Source organism: Cyprinus carpio, chromosome A24 (assembly GCF_018340385.1).
Source record: "Cyprinus carpio isolate SPL01 chromosome A24, ASM1834038v1, whole genome shotgun sequence".
Classification (NCBI taxonomy): domain Eukaryota; kingdom Metazoa; phylum Chordata; class Actinopteri; order Cypriniformes; family Cyprinidae; genus Cyprinus; species Cyprinus carpio.
Window position 1 is genome coordinate 23,136,352 of NC_056595.1, and position 23,047 is coordinate 23,159,398.

Here is a 23,047-nt window from a genome sequence, read left to right on the forward strand (position 1 = left end):
ATCATGGCACAATAGCTCATTTGTTATCAGCCTGCAAGTTTAGACAGTTACATTCGTGTGTGTATCTGTCTGCACACACACACAGGTGTTTTTGACATCAAAGAGCGCTTTGTTCTTGACTATGGGTTAGTTAAATATTATGCTGGTCTGAATGTCTCTCTTTCTCTGTTTCTGTGTTCAGGAACCAGGTCCTGCGAAGGTGACGGTCACTAGTACCTGCAGCAGCAGCAGTTTGGTGTGTCTCCCCAGCACTATAGCTCACGCAGAGCGAGTGCCGCCCACCCGGGCCACCCTGTGGCAGGAGGAAACATGGAGTCGAACCACTATACCAACAAGCTGCAGCACTGGCAGCCTGAGTCAGCTGGGTACCAACACACAGAAACACACACAATTCATTTGAAACTCACAAAAACAAGGTTATGACACTATGACGCTACTGTTGTGGGCTGTCAGTCATTCAGCCGAAAAAAACCGCAGTGACGTAATACACAAAATACATTTTAAATTAGAAAATTAGAACAGAAACATTCTATACATGTAAGTATCTTTTTAAAGATCCTCATGGGAGAAATGAATAGGAAAAATACTTACTGAAAAAATGGGCAGACATTGCTTTTTTGTGATATTTTCTTTGTAAAATCTAGTTAAATGTCTACTTTGATAATGACGTCACGGTCAGTTATTGGCATCATGTTCAATACATGTGATTATATTAGTGATTTACATCACCAGGAAACTGGCTTTTTTGGTCCACTTCACACATAATATAGTCACTTGAGCTCAGATTTCTTGGAAAACGCATTAAACGAAAAGAACATTTAATATGCCCTCACAAAAACCACAGTAACCATCATTAAATGTTACCTTAGTAAAACTGTGGTAGCTTGTTGCTAGTCACCACTGTCATTATTAAACTAAATGACAGCGTCTTGCACTGTTTGAAATAGATCCCAGATTCATTTTTATAAAGTACCGACTGAGATTCTTCGGTCTTTCTCACGCTCAGATTCAGGAAACTCGAGTGTTGGTCGTAAGCCGCGGGTGGAGAGCGGATATTTTTCACTGGAAAAACCCAAACCTGAAGACGATGAAGAACGACAGCATCATCGCCAGCAGGAGCAAGAGCCGCCGCCCCCTCTGCTTTCTGCTTCCTCCACCACATCCTCCTCTTCCTCTCGCTCCAGGTATCTCTCCTTTGATCACAAGCTCTTCAGCTCGAAACACACATCACACGACCCACACAGCACTGCTAACACACAGACTTCCAGCATTACATATAACCCCCGCGCTCACAAACACAAGACACAGAGACTTAGCAAATCAGAGGAGCATGTTTCAGCGGACGCCCCATCGCTGGATTCCCCGCCCTCGTCGGATCCCCTTCCCAGCCCGGACACGCTCTACGGTCCGAACCCGCATGCAAACATCCTCCCATCGTCCCTGTCTTCCTCTCAGAGCTCTTTAGACTCTGAGCAGAGTCCGGAGAGCCGTGTGGGCGGAGCCTCGGGCAGGGCGGGGCGAGGTGGGCAGGGTTACGCCGCACTAGCGGACGTGCCGCGGGCACGGAGACTCAATCATCGGGAAGCGTTCCGATCCAGCAAGGAGCGGCAAGAGCTGCGAGCGCGCACGAGGAGCCCGGGTCGGGAGGAAGTGGAACGGCTGTTCGGACATGGACGAAGGTGATGAGCCCAAACAGTTACATACACACAAAAAAGCTCTGTTTCAAACCCTATCTTCTTAGACAGCATCTTTAGAAGTAGCTGATTTGAAACACTCTGCATGGATGGTAAATCTTGTCATTGGTGTTCATGTGCACCACACATACAAAACCTTAAAGACGTTTCAGTTCTGTATCATTTGATGCATTTTTGATGATCAATATGATCAAAACTTTGCATGTCTCTGATTGATAGTTTGTGCTGAACCAAATTGCATACTTTTGTTCAGTTTGGGCTTCTTAATAAAATTAGGTGTTTTTTCCCCTCCATGTTTTTTCTCGTATATCATGCTGCATGCTGTTTCAAACTTGATACTCAGAAACCATATACGCAAACTTTTTAACAATTTTTTTGTTTGTTTTGTTTTTGACTAAAGGTTCAATAAATCATTCAGTAAAAAAAAATATTATTATTAAAAAATATAATATATAATATTATATTTATAATAATATATAAAAAATATATTATAATATATAAAAATATTTTATATATATATATATATATATATATATATATACAGGGCTCCAAACTGCGACTAAAACAGTCGCATTTGCGACCATAAATATTATTTTGCGAGTGACGTTTTTGCTGAGGTAGCCACTGGCGACTACCCGCCGAAAGCTCCTCAGGATTTAACCGCTAAAAAAGTTTTCTTAGGCGGATGATTTGCTTCATTCTAGCAGCGCCCCGTCTGTGATAAAACACTCGGGCCGAAGGTTAATACACACAACTACACCGAGTGTGGACCTGCCGCGTGTACAACAGCTTTCAGCCGAGATCGGCCCATAGAGAAAAAGCCGTCTGTCAGCCAGAAGTGTTTTGTAGAGTCGGCGCGGCTCTGGTCCATTATCTTCTCACCGATGCCGAGACTGAACCGACAGAGACGCATTTCAGCCAGAATCAGCCCGAGTGTTATTGGGTATATATTTACATGTTATAACTTAAAAATTTGAAGGTAATGCCTTTTTTCCTAATTGTTTTGCGATCAAATCTTTTGTTATGTTCACGTATTAAACTGAGACGATGCGTATTAAAGTTTTAGTGGAAAAAGAGAGTTTCAGACAGTCCTCATCTCAGCCGCACATCAGCGCTGACGCACACAGTCTGATAAACGCAGCTCCGCTGTGCAGCGAGAGAGAAATGACGGAGACGGAAGAAGGGAAAGTGCAGAAAATACAGCACAACAAACTAGAACAGGTAAAGCTGTCAGCTGTGTGAATATGGGCAATATCGTTAACAATTCTCGTTTATAATAATTACTAATATGGCTTCTTCTAAACAAGATCTTGGTCTGTGTTCTTTTAATGCGTGAACTTCATTGTTTGAAGTGCAACTGCCGTCCAGTAATCGCAAAAAGCTCTGTGCTTTGTAACTTTTTAATAAAAAGTACCAGCTTTAAAATTATTCCGAATTCATAACGAAATTCAAACAATACAGTTCTGGCGCTCCTTAATGGGGCAGGCGCGGTCGCTTTAGCGCCTCAGTTCAAGGGCAAGTGAACCCATTTAATCTTTCTCTTTACTAATATAGTACATAGTGAACATGAATTAACATAAAAAGGTAGGCTATTTTATAAGAGATCCTACAGTACAACTTACTGAAATGTCTCATGTAGGAGGAGCCCAAGCTACACTCAGTGGCCAAGTGATGCTTATGCTCCATGATACTGGTACAGATTCTGTGTAATGAACAATTCTTTGTGACTTGAGACATTTAGTTCCCACTTTAAGTGAACCTTAGTTCCCAGGTCATCTACAAGATGGATTAAAATGCTGATAAAGTCAAGAAAAGATGAGACATAAACACATGACAGTATGATTGAAGTGTTGAAATGTAAATAAATAAATAATAATAATCGTAAAATAAATAAAACACGTTTATTCTGTGGCACCTAAAAAAATTATTTGGCTCCTAAGTTTTTTTCTTATAGGAGCCAATGGCTCCTTACTCGATTTTTTTGTTTGGAGCCCTGATATATATATATATATATATATAGTGAATATAAAATATTAATTATAAAAATTATAAATATAAAAATTATATTAACAAATAATATTAAATCAAAATACTAAACGAATAATAGCATAGTCTACACAAGTACTTGGTTGAATAGTTCATTTTTCAATTACTTTTTTTTAAGTCATTCTGAATAAAATATATTTTGCTTTCAGTTTATTCTAACAGTAGGAATGAGGAAGAAATTATTAGGTGCACTTGTAATATTTACATGTATTTAAGTTAATTACTTGATGCTCTAATTGGCACAAAAAATAATGCTGTACACAAATAATTGTTAAAACTGTTTTTAATTAAATTGGATATTTCAGTAGCAACTAAAGTGTATAATCATCATTACATCCAATATCAATTTTAAAGCTAAAAGGTACTGCCTTAAAAAATGTCAGTATGTGTTTGGAGTAGAAAATGCTGTCTAGGAATGCAAGTCGCTAGAGTATGTACCAGAGCCAATGACACATGCACATTCTACTCAAATATACATGCATTTAAATCACAGAAATAATGTGTTTGTTAAAAAGATCATGTTCATGTTTTATAGCCTCGTTAGCCTTTATAGTTGATAGTCTGACTGCAGTTGAGGAGATACACAGTTCTGAACAGGGAACTGAAGATACACAGCTACTTCCCCTGCAGTATAAACACAATCTGCTCATTTAATCCGAGCCAGCACGCCTGCTGTGTGTCCATCTCAGAGCGAGTGTGGAGGTTATATCTCCACCTGCTGGAGCCAGCAGGAAGAACTAGTCAGTGACGCTCAGGATGAGCAAGATGAGACGGAGAGGATGCGCTGCTAACTTTCTGAGCCAATGCTGTGCCTTTAGCACTCAGAATCATGACATTCATCTCATTCTTGCAGCTTGAGCACCACCTAGTGAACACTGTGTAGAACTGAACTTCCAGCCTGATCTCTCTTCCATTTTGTTGAAATCTCAATGCAGTCCTGAATGCTGTGCCGTTCAGTTCTGTATCTGTGATTAAAATGTTCTGCGCCGTTCTTTCCTGATTTCTCTCTCTCATGCTTTTTTGGTGTCTTCAGCTCATTTTTGCTTTTTATTTGATCTGTTTCTTCTCTTTTTCAGGCAGTCCTCTGAAACTCTGCACTTCCTGCCCTGTGCCGCCCCCTGCCACGCCCACTGACACGCCCACTGCTTACTTTCATTCCACCTGCTGGGGCCAAACTATAACACACATGATACACATCTCAGAATCAGAGACATAGAAACTAAGGCCTTTTTCACACCGCAAGCAGAGCATATTTATTTTGGCACATGTTTATTTATTTTGGCCACCTAAGCAGCACTGTGATGCATTAAACACAATTAAGCAGTTTATAGCCGGACTTTGGGGTTTAAGTTCCATTTTGCTGAGATTTTTACCATTTAAATGTAAATTTGATCACATAAATTAGATTTTGTCTACTTTTGTAATAATAATTCTCAGACCCCTCCAAATAAATATTTTATAATTATAATTATACAAATATAATAATATTTAGAAATATATATTTTCTAATATATATATATATATATATATATATATATATATATATATATATATATATATTTTATTTATAGGGCTGTCAAATGATTAATCACGATTAATCACATCCAAAATAAAAGTTTTGTTTACATAATATATGTATGTGTACAGGGTATATTTATTATGTATATATAAATACACACACGTAAATTATATATTTAGAAAATATTTACATGTATATACATTTATATATTTATATTCTTATATTTTATATTATATATAAATATATTTAATATATAAACATAACATATTCTTCTTAAATATATACATGCATGTGTGTGTATTTATATATACATAACAAATATACACAGTATACACACATATATTATGTAAACAAAACTTTTATTTTGGATGTGATTAATCGTGATTAATCATTTGACAGCCCTAATATATACATGTAAACAAAACTTTTATTTTGGATGTGATTAATCGTGATTAAATATATATATATATATATATATATATATATATATATATATACAGTTCCATTAATCAAATTTGGAAACTTTATGATTTTTTTTATTAGTCTTTTCTGCTCACCAAGGCTGCATTTATATGATTTAAAAATACAGTAAAACAGTAATATTGTGAATATTATTACACTTTAAAAGAAATGTGTTCTATTTGAATATATTTTAAAATGTAATTTATTTTTGAGATGCAAAGCTGAATTTTCATCATCATTACTCCAGTCTTCAGTGTCACAAGATCCAAAGAAATATTTTAGAAAAAATAAAAATAAAAAGGCCTTCTACCTCTGCTGTGTGTCACTGAATAAATATGACGGGATGATATAAAGTGATCTTCATTTATTTATTTTAAATAAAGAAATTATTTATTTTAATGAATAATTTTAATGCTGTGCATCAGAAACGCTGTGAGAACAATACAGGTATGCTGTTGCTTCGTTTCGGTGTGAAACAAGTGTAAAAGATGAATTGTTCCTACTAACACATGGGTGTACACAGGGACAAAGGGTTTCTGCTCATGGCTGTTGTCGCTGGTCTCCTGTGTCTGACCCTCTGCTCTACCATCTGCTCTTATAAGACACACCAGATTCATCATGTTCAACAAAAACCACAAAACACTGACATGCTAGCATCTCAGATACTCACTACTGAGAAAAGCCTTACAGTTTCAAACACCAAAATAAAAAGAGGATGTTATGCTTGTCTGTGCTAACTACATGCCAAGAGTTTCTGCATTATAAATAAGAAGTGATTTTTCACAACTAATTGCAATAATTACATCGGCTTTGAATGCGAGTCATCCGATCTGAGCCGCTCTGAAGCGATCAAGATGTACAGTGTCAGAGCTTTAAGATCATAATAGAGGGAAAACAATGAGGAACCATCTCCTTTGTTTGATTTATGGCAGTGTTGAGGTTATTCACAATGGTCAGTTTCAGCTGACTGACCAGTAATGAACAGAGGAAGTGTTGTTTTTTTTTGTTTTTTTTCATCTTCCCTTACGAAAAATAAGTTTATTCAAGTGTGCTATTAGTATACTTCTTTTAAACTAAAAAAATAGGAAAGTATGCTTTTAGTTTACTTTTAATGTACTTCTCAGAAATAGGATTTATGTACTCCTCAGAAATATACTTAAAATGACATTTAAGTGTACTTGGCTTATACTTACAAAAAGTCTAAATATACTTGAACTTTACTTAAGTATACTTAATAAAATAAACTTGAAGTATACTACTTTTTGGTAAGGGTTTCCATGAAATATCTCCAGCATCCTTCCTCAGTAGATGTAAACATCCTGCAGCGTTAGGTAGAAATGTTAAAATGTTCATTTATCATTGCATTTATTGTTGTTTTATTTATTTATTATGCATTGCATTTAATACTTTTTAAAAAGTAAAAAGTTTTAGGATTTTAATTTTCTTAACTAAATACTAAACAACACAGAACTTTCAAGTTTTGAAAATTAAGTGATGAGTGAAAATGAACGTTAATTTATTTTGATTTTAAATAAATAATTTGTTTTGATTAAATATATATTAAAATGGAAAAAAGAACCTTATGCATTATGAGCCTTAATGAATTATGCATTGCATTTAACTCTATTCAGTTTATGATTAAAGGCATTATTTTGGAGTCAGGAATCGAGTATGAAGATCTGTTTATGCTATATTTTCCCATTGTTTCTCTTCTGACCTCTGTGTGTGTGTGTTTTGCAGCAGACGTTCACAGGTCATCGAGAGATTCGAGTGTCATGACACTGTCAGCACTCCAGAGCAAATGGACACAGCCAATTCTTCAACAGACCCCGCCCCTTCTCATTCCAAAACAGCCAATCAGAGAGCAGGACGCAATGATAGACGCCTCTCCAATCAGAAACAGGTACTCATTTAACATTGATTTTCTGATTTAACTCACCATCTGTTGAAATTGAGTTCTGCTTAACAGTTCTGAGAGCTTCTAATCTGTCAAGGAGGCCTAATAGCAATAACAGTTTCATGAATTCATTCATTTCTGATTTTTTTTATTTTTTATTACTCTATTACAGGAATTTTCATTGGATTCAGCTAAAGGACAGACAGATGACGTTTCTTCATTGGCTGGTTACCGCAGGGCCAAAAGTCTGGATCGCAGAGCCACAGAGACTCTCATGACTGTAAGACCACACAAATACAAAAATAACACACATTAATATCTTTTAATTATGGATGTCATTGACAAGAATTTTTAATTGCAGTATAGTACGTATGTTAATGTATTATATCAAACGGGTATAAAGTTTTAGGATTTTAGATTATTTTTGTTATTATTTATTTAATTGTAAACAACAAAATACTTTTATGTTGGTAAATATTAAGGGTAAGTGAAAATGAAGCTTGCTCATTCATTCATTCATTCATTCATTTATGTTTAAATAAAATAAATTTTAATTGAATTTAAAATATTGTAAATAAATCAGATAAAAAATATTTATTACATTTGGTTCATTTTGATTTATGTATTAAGTAAAGGAATTATTTATTTTAATTCAATTATAAACATATTAAATAACTCAAATAAGAAATTAGCCGTATTGTATATTTTGTAAATACATAAAAAGTTGTGGGAATAGGTTCAGTTTCATTTCAAATGCTGGCACATCATTTGGTTTCCATCAACATAATCTGTTGTGTCTCTAAATCTATTCATTTTTAGCCAGAAATAAATGGTTGTGCATGAATGTGTCATATTTCAATATAAATTACTTTGTAAAAGTCCCAAAGGGGGGCTTTAAAAATTGATGTGCATGACCGAAGACTTAACCGACATCTCGATCAGCTTCCTTTTATGTGTAGCTATATTTCATTAAGATGCATACGACTACAACAATACATAACTTTCACATTTTTGGTTACAGTTAAATTGTATTACATGCAAAATTTAAAAAGTGCACTGCATAGTCTCCATGCAACATTTGAGGCTAATTATAATACGTTTGTAAGTGGCGTACTAAAGTGTGTTAATAAAATATGCTTGTGTAGTTAAGTGCTCTTAAGAACACAGTGTGATTATTAATAAAGGGACAGCAAGGCTGTCTAAGATCATCTGTGTTTCAGCTGTTAGTACTTCGTTCATGCAAACCCAACCCAGAACCACTTCACCACCCCCGATTATAAATAGCATTCACTCCGAGTGTTAGGACCAGAGACACCGACACACACACTCACACACACATGAGAACACAGATTCATGTTCATACACACAGAAAGACGGCATGTGAGTCAGAAACGTGTGAAGAACAGGTCACAGATGAAACTCAACAAGACTAAGGTACTGTGAACCTAACGGCTAACTAACAAACGGCCGGTGGGTGTGACCTCATCCTGAGCAGATCTGCATTAGATGGCAGAGGGTTTGTATTATTTTAGGTTTGTTTACGGCTTTGTGAGGTACCACAGCCTGTATTTGTGCGGGACCCTTCTGACTGTGTTTGATGGTGGTTTCATGATGCAGAAGTCTTTTTTTAGAGAACTTTGAATGCATGCTCTTTTGAATATACAATGTTCTTTTTTTTCTATATTAGTTTTGCTGTATTGATTTTAAGCACATTTAATAAATTAGTTACATTATTATATTTGTTTATGATGTCTTAACTCTTCATGTCTTATTCAGAAGTGTTTATACGTCGCTAATTGCATGTAAAGTTGTTTAAAACCTTTTTAAACAGCAAGTAGTTGAACTATCATGAATTGTGAACAAAAATCTTACGGACAAAATATGGCAAGATATGATTTTTTTTTCTTTTTCTGATGGTCTGGGTTCAGGAAATATATATATGCCATTCATTTTCTCTATAGGTATGTGAAAAAAAACTAATAAACAGACTACAAGATAAGCTGTATTTAAAAGGCAAAATGTATTTAAAAAACAGAAAAATATGGTGCAAGACTCATTCATGAAATTATTTTTCCATAGAATTATTGCATTGAATTGAATAAGCATCAAACTGGATTAAATTTAAATCATATTTTAAAAACTTAGAATTAAAAAATGTATTTTAAATAAACAGTTTACGCTCTAAAACACATATTGCAGCACTGTGTTTGTGTTTTTTGTTTAGTAACGTTTAGCTTTTCCTTGTAAATATTGGTAGTCTATTAATTTAATGTATTATTCTCATCTCTTTTCAGCCAGACCTGCTGAATTTTAAGAAAGGATGGATGACCAAACTGTACGAAGATGGATTGGTGAGTCTAAACCGAAACCAGTCAGGAACTGATGTCCATATGTTTCAGTGATCTTTGGATTTATTCAAAAGGTTTGTTCTGCTCCTGTCTCTCAGTGGAAGAAACACTGGTTTGTTCTGACCGATCAGAGCCTGAGGTTCTACCGCGACTCCATCGCTGAGGAGGTGCGTGTTTTCATCAGCCATTAAACACATTTTTTAATCATGTGACTGTTAAACAATGTCCCTCGTGTTCCTCAGGCCGCTGATCTGGACGGAGAGATCGATCTGTCCACGTGCTACGATGTGACCGAATTCCCAGTTCAGAGGAACTATGGCTTCCAAGTCCTTGTGAGTTAGCTGTTTTATTATTTCTTATATAGCACATTAAATATATAGCATAAATGTAAATACCAAAACTACATCAGGGCAATAAACAGGACTATTTTAGCTAACCCTAACTTATACTGCAGTGTTGATGCTAGACAGATATGTCTGGAAGGTTTACAGTGGTATGTTTTCCCACCTAAATAAAGCTGTGGTGATGTTAGCTGTAACCCTGACGCTGTTCCTCACTAAGCATTGTTTCATCACTAATGTCACCTGATCTGTCAGCAGCTGTGACATCATCACTTCCCTCTGAAATATCCAGTGCCACACATCAGATGCTTGTCTAATACTCTTTTGACTTCACAGTGGGGAAAATAGATGTATTTTTAATGTCAAATATGTGTTTTTAATATCAAATTAGAGAGATTTTTCAGATAGTGATCAGTTTTTACCATTTTAATGAATGGCTTTAAGTCAAACAGCAATAGTACTCTAAAATTCATACTTGAGATTAGTGATTTTTAATTTGCAAATAAGAGATTTGACTCCAAATTTCATCTGCTCAATGTGAAAATGTGCAGAAAAAATCTCACAGACATGCACTTCCGTTCAAACGTTTGGGATCAGTAAGATTTTTAATGTGTTTTTTTTTTTTTTTTTTTTTTAAAGAAGTTCCATCAAGTTTTATAAAGGCTGCATTTATTTGTTTAAATTTTTATTATTGAAAAACAAAAATGCATAAAAAAACAGTAATATTGTGAAATATTATTGCAATTTAAAATATCAGTTTTCAATTTTAACATATTTTAAAATGTAATTTAGTTCTGTAATCAAAGCTGTATTTTCAGCATCATTACTCCAGTCTTCAGTGTCACATGATCTTCAGAAATCATTCTAATATGCTGATTTATTATTAATGTTAGAAACAGTTGTGCTGCTTAATTTTTTGTTTTTTTTTGGAACCTGCGATACTTTTTTAAATGTTAAAACGAACAGTATTTATATAAAATAGAAATCTTTTGTACCAATACACTACCGTTCAAAAGTTTGGGGTCGGTGATTTTTTTTTTTTTCTTTTTTTGAAAGAAATTAATACTTTTATTCAGCAAGGATGCATTAAATTGATAAAAAGTGTTAGTAAAGACTTCCGTTTTGAATAAATGCTGTTCTTTTTAACTTTTTATTCATCAAAGAAATCCAGAAAAAAGTATCACAGGTTCCAAAAAATATTAAGCAGCACAACTGTTTCCAACATTGATAATAAATCTGCATATTAGAATGATTTCTGAAAGATCACGTGACACTGAAGACTGGAGTAATGATGCTGAAAATTCAGCTTTGCATCACAGGAATAAATTTGATTTTAAAATAGAAAAACATTATATTGTAATAAAATGTCATAATATTACTGTTTTTTTTTTCTTTATTTTTGATTAAATAAATGCTGGTTTAATGAGCATAAGCGACTTCTTTAAAAACATTAAGAATTTAACGGCAGTGTACATACAGTGCACTAGAGACCACAATATCACATGGGTAATTTTGATTTGTGCCACCTAGCAACCGCCCATAAGACCCTAGCAATGGACTGAAGACATTCTGGTATCAAGTCTCGCAGAGCCAAACATCACTTAGACTTCAGAAGAAGTAAAAATAAAATGCAATAGTTTACATTTATAAATCTTTGCTACTGTGATTTATTAATAAATCTGTTGAGATGTACTTGTTCATCTAGGTGGTGAATAACTGTAGGTTCCCGGTGCTGTTTTTAAAGTTATATTAGAGATGTCAGAAATAGCAGAAAGCGTTGGCCGTCTCTGTGTACAGACGAACAGCAAGGCGTCAGTGTCAAGAAATGAATAACAACTGTAAATATAACTTCAGCCTGCTATCTTTATGCCTTGGATAGAGAAAGCTAAACTCAGGTCTGAAGCTCCTCTTCCCGTCTGAGCTTAGTTTTTTACTTGAAATGTACATCACTTTTATTCAAGTTTGTGATTAGACCATATCTTGAGGAATAATATTGTTTCTGAATGAACGCTGTAGGACTGTGACAGTCTTTCATTCATTTATTTTGTGATTTACAGTGTCCCACAGTCATAGCATGTGGAATTATATATCAAATTGTGATTTCTTCTCCTGGAGAAATATTTGAAATACTTAAAAATCTGATAATATTTCCTGTAATTAATATAATTTTTTATGCTTTGAAAATTTATTATATCCAATATATAATATTAAGTAGATAATATTATATAAATATAAACATTAACATTAATTATATTTCTTTGCATCTAAAATATTTTGAGCTGAATAAATCACAGAAATTGTTGTTTGGTTGAGAGCTATTAAAAATGATTGTACAACACTACCTGTTAATTATTTATGTATTTATTATTTGTTTCTTTATTTTTTTTTTATAATCCTTGTCCAGCAATCATGCCTAGAACAGTCTGTTATAGAAACTCATTGATCAAAACGTGGATTTACAGTTGTATTGAACAGCAATATCAGAATTGAACATGAATATTTATCACAGTCTCTTTTCGTTTAACTGTCATGCATGCATTATCTGATCTGATCATTCGACTCAGCATTCATATCCTCGTCTTCCTCTCAGAGTAAGGAAGGGGCATTCACACTGTCTGCTATGACTTCTGGGATACGTCGGAACTGGATTCAGGCCATTCTGAAGAACATGCGGCCCACCGTCGCTCCTGATGTCACACGGTGAGCTTCCACATCATATTTAGTATGAAAAGGACAAAAAAGGGAGAGAACATCAAACATTTACGAGTCAACGATGTTAAGATCTCCTAATCAAAAGAAATTTACAAAAGTGATTTTTTGTCCATAGAAAGCACATTAAATGTAAGCAAAGTGTTTACTTTTAAGGTTTCAAATAATTTTTTCGAGAATAAAATGTCAACATTTGGTTGAAATAATGTTACATTGTCATTCAGTGTAACATAATATTTATGTAAAAATGTAAACAACATGCTTATTCTGACTTGTACATATTGAAATATATGTAAAAAAAAAATAAGGGAGCATATTAAATTTTATTGTGTTTTAAATTAGTAAAAACTTGTTACTGACAAATGGGCAAAATCTAGGATAGTGGCAAATTTTGAAAATGTAAAATTACAACTAATTAGTATTTGGGGTGAAAGTAATTAGTCTTTTAATATGTCATAAATTGAGTTTTGTTGTAAATATGCCTGACAAGATTGTTACACTGAATGACATTTTAGTTGGTGTCTTCTGTAAATCAGGGAAAAATTTATATTTATTTTTTGCTCTGAAAAACAAAAACAAAATTGATTAAATGCTTAAACCCTTTTTCGTCTTTGACCCTTATACATTAAACTTCCCTCAGTGAATTAATTAGAATACTCTTTATTATAAAAAGGTAAATTGTGTCATTTCTGCACCTCTATTGACAACCAGTGCTGTTAGTTTGGAGTGGGAATACTTGTTTGTCCGTACAGTGTGTTGAAGCTAGCGGCAGAGAAATGACAAATTTCACCTTTAAGGATCCACAACCTTACATAAACAGTACATGCTTACCATAAAGCATTTGAGCACATCAGCTTCCATTTTTCCTATTGAGTTTTTTTTTTTGTCCTAAATCTCAAATTTTACTTACATTTAAATGGTTCTTCAAACTCCGCTGTTTTTGTTTGTAGATATTATTTCTTTTTTCTTCTGTTCCCAACTTAACTGTATAGTTTGTTTTCTTCTGTTTTTCCTGCTCCGGACACAGGAAAAACGTGTCTCTGAAACTTTCAGTTCTTATGCCCAGGTTGGCATTTCCAGTTCTTATTCTAACCTGTGTGTGTGTGTGTGTGTGTGTGTGTGTGTGTGTGTGTGTGTGTGTGTGTGTCCGCTGTTATGTCAGATGTGCTTTCATGATGTTCTGGCTTCTGTCTGTTATGGCAGTAATTCCTGTTCCTTTTCCCCTGTGTTTTTTACCAGTTTGCTCTGTTTATAATGAAGCTGGTAATTTGGCATGTTTTATTACAATTATGGAGATAAATGGAGTAGAAGAGCCTTTGCAATGTATGCTTGGTTATTTTGGAGTTGTTACACCACTGCTTTGTTTGTGTGTGGCCAGATAGTTTATGATAGTGGTGTTGATGTTTTGTTTTGGGCTTTTAATTTTTGAGATGGTTTAATGGCATTACATTTATTTGCGTGTTAATGCATTTAACACGTTTGACATTTTGTCATTTTCACACCGGATAGATCTTTATCAATTGTGGACATTTAACAAAGCTAAAGTCATTTGGAGTCTTTGTAAGGCAGAATTTGGTTGTCAGTCATCTATTTTTGGATGATACTTTTTAAAAGCGCATTTTGATGATCACAACTCGCCAGTGTCTCTCCATCCCTTGTGATGTTACACCACCCCCTCCTTCAAAGGAAATGAAAAAATAGCATTGCATCATTGCCCATTTTTAGGCACACATGAGTGTTTACCGACGTGCTTGACAGTGCTTGAATGCCATGCAGTGACCAGATGCTTTTGCTCACCCTACTAACCATTAATCAAACCATCCTGTCTTCAGGAGTTTGGGTATTTGTTTTTAGACAGCTGTATCACATTTCTTTTCTTTAACACTGTGTGTGTTATAACACATCTAGGTACAATTATATCCACAAATAAGGAATAATTCAGATTTTCCCACAATGCCATATGCCACTATTCTTTGTGATAAAACACATATTGAGGTAGTAGCCTTAGCAAACACCACTAATAATTTAGATACTTAGTGTATTGATTCAGTATCTTCTCACCTCACAGTTCCCTTCCAGAGGAGCGAACCAGATCAAATGTGGAGCAAAGCTACATCCAACCCCCTTCTAACTCTTCGCAACTCTCTAACAGCTCAGTAGTTGAAGCTAAAAAGTCGCACGAGGACATCACAGACTCCGCACCTACTTCCGATCACCGTAAGAGCCGAGTCAACAAGCGGGAGGGACGGTCTAAAACCTTTGACTGGTCCGAATTCCGCCCAGGACAGGAAAACGAGAGCGGACAACTCTCAATAAAGAGGGCAGATAGTTCTGTCATTATCTCATCTTCTCCCTCCTCCACCAGCTCTGCTGCCTCCTCTCCCATCTCTAGCACCTCTTCTCATCAGACGTCATCCTCGATTACCACCACCAGCCATACTGACAAGTTGCCAATGCGAGATGAAGAAGTCATGCAGGAATATGTGCACCACAATGAGATGGCACCTACAGCAGGTGGAGTCAATGCGACGACGGTGGCAGAGCCCCCATCAAAGGTCCCCCATAAGGTGCCACAGGAACAGGTGAGAATGGATGTAGAGAATGCCAGAGACGCACAGGAGGTCGACAGTCAAAGCGCGGCCCACAGAAACTCTGACGTCCAAGTGGAAATTGAGCAGAGGTGGCATCAGGTAGAAACAACGCCCCTCAGAGAGGAAAAGCAGGTACCGATCACTGGCAGCTCAAATGTACCTGTTGGAGAAAGTGTCCTTCCACGAGAGATGACCACTGCACTGGAAAAAGAGGTAAGAAACATCAGTTTCTATTTCTTGCCTCATTGTAAGTGTATGTGCAGGTGCAGACTTTTTATGTTTTTCTTGAGTTTTTGTTTTCGTTCAGATCAGTTCTGAACATTTCCACTTTCAGATCTTTTTGCTTTTCTCTCATGCCCACAGTTAGGTCAGGCACAAAGGGATCTGGCAAGATTTCAGCAGCAGAACAGCATCTTACAAGAGCAACTTCAGGATGCGCGTGGGAGAGAGCAGAACGCCAGGGAAGGATACGTACTGCAGGTACCCAAAAAGATCAACTGAACCTTTTCAGAAAAGATACAGCAATCAAAATCTTCTGTAGTATTTGTGTTTGTGCCTCTTGCTTTTTTTAAATGTAAATACTAATATAATTTTTGGGGTGTTAATGAAAGTCTCAGCATGAGTGGTACTAACTGATCTGCAATGTCTTTCTTTCCCTGGGCTCTGACTGGGTTTTGGTTAAAAATCTTGTAACCAAACCACAAGTTTGCTGAAGATAACAAATGTAAACATCTGACAAGCTTTCAGCTGTGCTTTTCTACTTTTTGTTTGTTTTTGTATCCGTTTCATCTCTAGTCATTTTTTTTTTTTTTTTGCATAATTTGCATGGTGGTACCATTCCTGTTCTTCATTTTTTTAGTTGTTGTATAATAAACTGGTGTAGTGTTGCTCCTTTTGTTTCTTCCTCCTTTTTATTTCCTCTTGTGTTTTTTTATGTACAGTTCTATTTATATTATCCATCAACTAGGGCTGGGCGATAAATCGATTTTATCGATTAACTCGAATGTGTAGTTTACATCGGTTTGTTTGAATGAAAATCGTTTTTTTTTTTTAACATCCACCGACGCTCCACTCAGGGCTCCCGTTGTTCCGATTGGGCTCAACCCTCCTCCGTGCGTTTGCCATAAAGACATGCTGCCGAGCAAAGTATGTTTCTCCGGAGCGCAGAGTAGAGCGGTGTGATTTTGACTGGAGCGAGGCGCGGGTTTTTTAAAAGTCAGAGCGTCGTGGTTTTCACTCGCTCCAAGAGCACTCCTCCACCGCTCCATCACGAGCACAATTCATGCCAACGGCCCGTAATATAACTGCATATTTAGCAATAATTCACATGTTAAACATATTTAGCTATAGCTTGATACAGATGAATCTCTCAAATCAGAAGATTATAATGACGGCAATAACCGAGCGGGAAGTTATAGGCTAGTTCTCAAGGAGTTTGTCTTTTCTTTTTTTACTGAATATTTCTTGGTTTAAAGCATGATTTAAACAGATACAGCACATTCACACGCAATCGCTTTCGCAATAATGCATTCAAACAAATGTAATCTTACAATACTTCATCTTTATCTGATTTTGAAATCTGTAAGAAATGCATCGATCTGTAGATAAAATAACTGACGAAAATGAACTGCTATTTTCATTACAAACAAAATTTGCACAGCAGAAAGCAGCAATTATAGCTACCTTTTAATGCTGACAATGTTATTAGTTTGGCATGTGGTAGGAAAAAAAAAGTTTGCACACAGTAGCCTAAGCCACTTTGAAACTCTACTGTTATTTTATTTACTTTTTATTTTAATATAGGCTATGTTATTAACATAACATTTCAAACATACTGAAATACTTTAGCCACGGAGCGAAGGCGGAGCGGTGTTTCTGGTATCAGTGAGCGTGGAGTGATTATTAAATGCTCAGAACGCGGAGGGAAATAGTTGCCGCTCCACTCCACTCACATACTCTGCTGCCGAGTGAGAGAGATGTTTTGCCCTACAAAATGAACAAGAACAAGACCGCGGCAGCACAAGCACAGCATATCCGCCAAAAAGCAACCTGCAGCAATGCTCATTGCACGGCTCACCAAGCTTTACTTTTGTGGCTCGCATGGCTGTAAATAATACGATGATATGATCATGCAGTCAATACAGATATTTAATAAAAAAAATTAAAACAAGCAGGGCTGTAACATAACCCATTTAAAAACGCATGCAATGTCTACACCGGGCATGAGTGGTGCGATCCGACAAAAGACAATAGAACCCAGTGATGTTGTCTAAACTGGACGCGGCGTGATGCGACACGATCCCCATCAGTAAACTGATGCTCGTTCTATTTATGACAAAATGTTCTGACACGTTCAGATGATTTGCAACTGTAGTGTGAGGTCAAGTTTAGACAGACATTTAGCACAACGGGGCGCAGCACGACCACTCTCGCGTCCAGTGTAGACACAGTTAGACAGTGTCTGCTCTATTTACAAATAATTTTATATAAGAAAAAAATGACTCACTGCGTAGTTGCCAATTTTAATTTTAACAGTTCTTAAAGCCGAGTGGATGATTAGATGCATGATGGGCCAGTATTAAAAATTTTAAAAAATCATCTTCTCAGTTATAAATTTGACTGGTAAATAATAAATAATGAATTATATTAAAACGTGTTTTGAACAATTTCTTTGTCATTTGAATATTGTAGGGGGGGCAAAAAAAATCGATTTAAATCGTAAATCGGATTTTTGGTGAAAAAATCGGGGATTTTTTTTTTAGGCCATATCGCCCAGCCCTACCATCAACACAAGGTTGCATTTCATTGGTGCATTCTGTAGTTTCACAGCCTCTTTAGATCACTTAGTTTCCCTTTGTAGTTGTGTTGTTCACATTTTTCCTTCATTTTTGAGCACCATTCTCTCCATCTCTGATGTCATCTTGAAAAAGCACAGCGGAAAGCTTCAGTAAGTATGTAACTTCAGAAATTTAACTCTGAAGTTAAAATGTTCCCTCTCAAATGTTCCCGGGTTTCCAGCCACAGCCCAGAAGATGTTGAGCATCATGTGTATGGCCATAAATGAGGAGACTTCCTGTTACTAATTGCACTTTGCTCTTAATCTCTTAAAGAGTGACACAACCGCTGCAAAGACTTCGTCTGATGCAGCGTCTGTCTCGGTTCACCGAGCACCATGGCAGCGCCTCAGTAAACTGAACCAGGATCTAAAGTCCGAGCTGGAGTCCCAGCAACGGAAGCAGAATAAGTCCAGTCATCAAGTTAGCAGCTTGCGCCGTAGCTACAGCGAAGCGAAAGATATAATAGGACACCATGAGGCGGAAATCGAGGCCTTAGAGGAGAAACTAACTGCTGCCATGGCAGAGATTGTAGCGAGCGAGCAGGCTGTGGCACGAATGCGTAGCGAGCTAAAAATTGAGCGGGTTCGCTGTCAAGAACGTGAGGAAGAATGGGTCCGAAATGAGACGACGTTGCAGTCACAGCTGCGAGAGAGCGAGGACCGTCTTCGGCAAGTCGAGGCTAGTTTGCTAGAGAAGAACCAGAAACTGAGACAGCTCGAGCAGCAGCAAGCTTTGCAGAGGGACCAGCACAAAGAGGTGCAGAGACTACAGGAGAGACTCGCTGAGGCCACTGGACGTCTGATTTCCATGGAGGAAGCTCAAACTATGAGAGAGGAGCGGGAGAGGAAAGAGCAGCGAGGCCTGGAGGAGAAACACGAGCGGGAGCGTCAGGGATTGACCCGGAGACTACTGGAATCCGAAGAGAGGAGGTGTGAAATAGAAGAGCAATTGCAAGAGGCGCAAGAACAAGTGGAGGCACTGCTGAGAGGGAGCGGTGGGATGGAAACTGTGGGACTCAGGGAGGAAGTTCATCGTCTTCAGCAGGAGTTGGAGGCGCAGACGGATATGGTGGAAATGCTGCGGGAGAGTGTGAGGAGGCTGGAGGAGGAACGTGACCAGCTTACTTGCCGCTGTCAGGAACTCCTCAATCAGATTGCAGAGGCTGACCGAGAGGTAGGAAAGCAACAGGCATGTTTAACGACGGTGGAAACGGACTATCACTCTCTTGAGAGCTCATTTGAGCATGTCTCAGAAGAATTTGCTAGGATAAGTCATGTGCTACGAGAGAAGGAAGAGGAGGTGAAGCAGACAAAGGAAATGTACGAGAAGATAATCAGACAGAAGGAGCAGGACTTGAGCGAGGCCCTCATCAAGATGGCTGCCTTAGGCAGTAGTCTAGAAGAAACAGAACTTTGCTTGCAGCAGAAAGAGGAACTTCTTTCTAAAATGGAGCAGGACTATCCAGGTCTGGTAGAGTCCCGAAAAGCGGAACAGGAGCTTCAGGCAAAACTGGTGGTTGCAGAGGATCGGATTGCCGAGCTGGAGGAACACCTCCATGCCCTGCGACTCGGATATGCAGATCTCAGGATGCGACGTTGTCGCTCGCAGGAAGACCTGCTTGATGGTTTGAAAGAGATGCAACATGATGTTTCCTCATCCTCAAGTACCTCCCAACTCTTGCTTGCAAGAAGCAGCTCTGAGACGGAAATGTCGTTGGTAAAGCGCAAGAGGATTCGCTTTTCCACCATTCAGTGCCAATCCTATCACCGGTCCCAGGGAGCAGACAAGTTTCAGATAGAAAATACATCTTTGGATCTGACACAAGATCTGAGCCTAGACCCCATGCATGACCTGACCCAAGATAGCAGTGCAGTCAGTGACAGTTCATTCCATCAGTGCAGAGATCCAGAGAAGTTCATCTCCATTATACATGCTCTGGAAACCAAGCTATTGGCTACAGAGGAGAAGCTCAGGCACCTCACAGAGAAGATAAGGGACCAGCCTGATCTTTCAATGATGCAGGAACACCTGAGCACCAGAGCTACCACGGAGGACTGCACGACTAAAACCTGTGAAGAATTATCAATGGATGAACCCAGTCAGAAATTCCTCAACAAGACTCTTGGTGAGCAGGACAGTGATGAATATGAGAAGGCGTTGGCATTGGTTGAGTCTTGCACAGAAACAGTACGAGAAATTCTCAGCAATCAGAAAGAGACCAATTCTGCTGAGTCCCTCATTTGTACCCTTGCCGAAGTAGAGAAACGGCTGGTTTGTGCCACCATGTACCTGAGGAAGGGGAGCACATTCTATGAGTCGTGTCAGATCTTTGCACCAGATGTGCAATCAGTGAAGGAAACTATAAAGCGGTTTGCCAAAACGTTAACCTTTGAGGCTGAGGTTCTGGAGAAGATGGGGTTCTCTCTGCAAGACCTGAACTCTGATATCGTGTCAGCCCTGAACTCCATTCACAGGGATGCTGAAAACATCAAGAAGAACCGCGACGGCTGTCTCTCAGTTGTTTATGCCGATGTACTTACAAGAAAACTTACGCTGGAGACCATGTTCTTGGCAGAGTTGGACAAGCTTGAGACGAGTAAACTATCAAATAGTGCTTTTTCACAGGATGTCATCAAGAATGCCTGCATTAGTGCTGAGCTTGCCTATTCGCTTCAGAACATAACCATGAATTTCCAGGAAGAATTCAGCGAGCTTCAAAAGGACCTGCTCCAGGGGAACGAGACCTTGAAACAAAGGGACATGGCTCTGAAAGATGCTGTTAACGCATCAAAGCGTGCTCACATTGAGAGTAATACTGATAATCTTGCTGACACTGCCCCTCCTGAACTTGTCCCCTACATGGAGCAGATTGAGATTGAGGAAGCTCAGAGTTTTGCAGCAGAGATTGTCCGCAGACAATTAGCAGGTGGCATGCTATCCCATAGTGCAGAATCGGAATCGCATTTGCAAACGAGCAGGGAAAATCTCATTGCAGAGCTCAAAAAGCAAGCAAAAGCCCTCCGCAGTCTCTCTCAGGAAATTGAGAGGATCTGCGAGGAAGGAGAAACAGATTCACTTACTGGACTTGCAGATGCCATCCACATGAGCTTGTGGAGCGAAGACTCCAGTGCCGTTTGCATGCGAGAGGCTTTGATGCAGGCGCAGGTCGCATATGTAGCTTGCAGGTTGCGAGCGGGTCACACAAGGGAGCTTACTCTCTGCCAGGAGACTAGCCGCAACATGGCAGCGCTCGTGCAGGAACATGCTGAGAGTGTTGCAGCCATCCAGAGGCACTACCAGAGCTGCTTGGAGAAAGAACATCTTAGCTTCACTGGCACTATCAGTTCCTTGCAGGAGGAGAACGACATGCTTCGAGCGGAACTATCCTATAAGCTCAGGGAGCTCCAGGAGCAACGGCAGAACTTAACTCAGCTGGAAGAGGCGTTTCATATGGAGAAAGAAGAGCTCAAGAGCAGGCATGCAGATGAGAGGGGAAGAGCCGAGCAGGAGCAGATAACCAGAGAGCTCGAACTAATAGAGCGTGCCGCCAAAAGCCAACGCCGACTGGAAACCCAGCTGCTAGAAATGGAAGATGCTGAGTTGAGGCACAAGGAGCAAATCCGAAAACTTGAGCAGGAATTTCAGGGTAAGCTCCAGGAACTAGAACGCACCAACAGAGAGGAGTTTCGCAAGCTACAAGAATGCTACAGCCAGACCATCTGCTCGCTGGAGGACAGGAGCGAACAAGTGGAGAACAAAGATGAGGCCGACGCATGTCCCATGGAGGAAGGGGAAGGATCTAATCAAGTAACGTGCAGGGAGTCCCTGCTCCGAATCCGGGAGCTGGAAATGCAGTTGAGCAGCATGAGGGAGGAGCTGGATCAGAAACCACTGGATGGAGATCTGACCAGCCTGAAGGAGAAATACCAGCGAGACTTGGACAGCCTCAAGGTTTAACCTTTCACTTTTCAAATTTAAAGTCACACCCATTCACCACCATTGCACCATGTTTGTAGGACCCTCAGTAGTGTTTTGCTGTTAGTTTGGGTTGCAGTGGTTTTAGTCGATCGTTTTGGGAGTATTACTTATTGCATTTGTTTATACAAGTTTCAGAAACAGTGCACATTTCAAATTACAAATCTTCACTGTTATTATATATATATATATATATATATATATATATATATATATATATATATATATATATATATATATATACACTCTATATCAAGTGTTTTATGCTTCTTGGATTTTTTAAAATAATGCTGAGATGAGCACTGCAACCCTGTAGCCTCATAACCATGATGCTTTCCCCATTTTTCCTATGCTGTAGTGCACATTAGCAGCACTGGGAGTCTTGAGCACACAAAATGAATGTAGACGACCATAATTACAGACAAACCTGTTACAAATAACTATACTGTGCTCAATGAGGACTTCCTCTGTTCAAAAACACCTTGTGTTTTTAGGGTGCATTGTGTTAGTGTGAGAGTTTGAATGCATGGATTCTCTCTAGTTAAACCCTATCATTCATGCTGCTTTCCTTTCACTCCCTCGTGCTAACTGTCATCTCTCATCATATGAGCAAATGTTTAAATATGTG

General features: G+C 38.1%; 1 protein-coding gene across 12 annotated transcripts in view; it reads left to right on the plus strand.

Moving 5' to 3' along the window:
* Positions 1–23,047, plus strand: part of LOC109048952 (trichohyalin-like) — a 45,645-nt gene that overhangs the window by 15,960 nt on the left and 6,638 nt on the right. For 5 of the 12 annotated variants that reach the window (XM_042714770.1, XM_042714767.1, XM_042714773.1 and 2 more), the window contains 12 exons: positions 182–365; positions 1,007–1,679; positions 7,462–7,624; positions 7,791–7,898; positions 9,913–9,969; positions 10,065–10,133; positions 10,209–10,298; positions 12,898–13,007; positions 14,044–14,082; positions 15,085–15,820; positions 15,971–16,087; positions 18,718–22,395. In XM_042714770.1, the coding sequence (XP_042570704.1) occupies positions 182–365; positions 1,007–1,679; positions 7,462–7,624; positions 7,791–7,898; positions 9,913–9,969; positions 10,065–10,133; positions 10,209–10,298; positions 12,898–13,007; positions 14,044–14,082; positions 15,085–15,820; positions 15,971–16,087; positions 18,718–22,395 (6,024 nt within the window). The remainder of the gene's footprint in view (positions 1–181; positions 366–1,006; positions 1,680–7,461; positions 7,625–7,790; positions 7,899–9,912; positions 9,970–10,064; positions 10,134–10,208; positions 10,299–12,897; positions 13,008–14,043; positions 14,083–15,084; positions 15,821–15,970; positions 16,088–18,717; positions 22,396–23,047) is intronic. The other 7 variants (XM_042714776.1, XM_042714777.1, XM_042714772.1 and 4 more) reach the window with 5 other exon arrangements.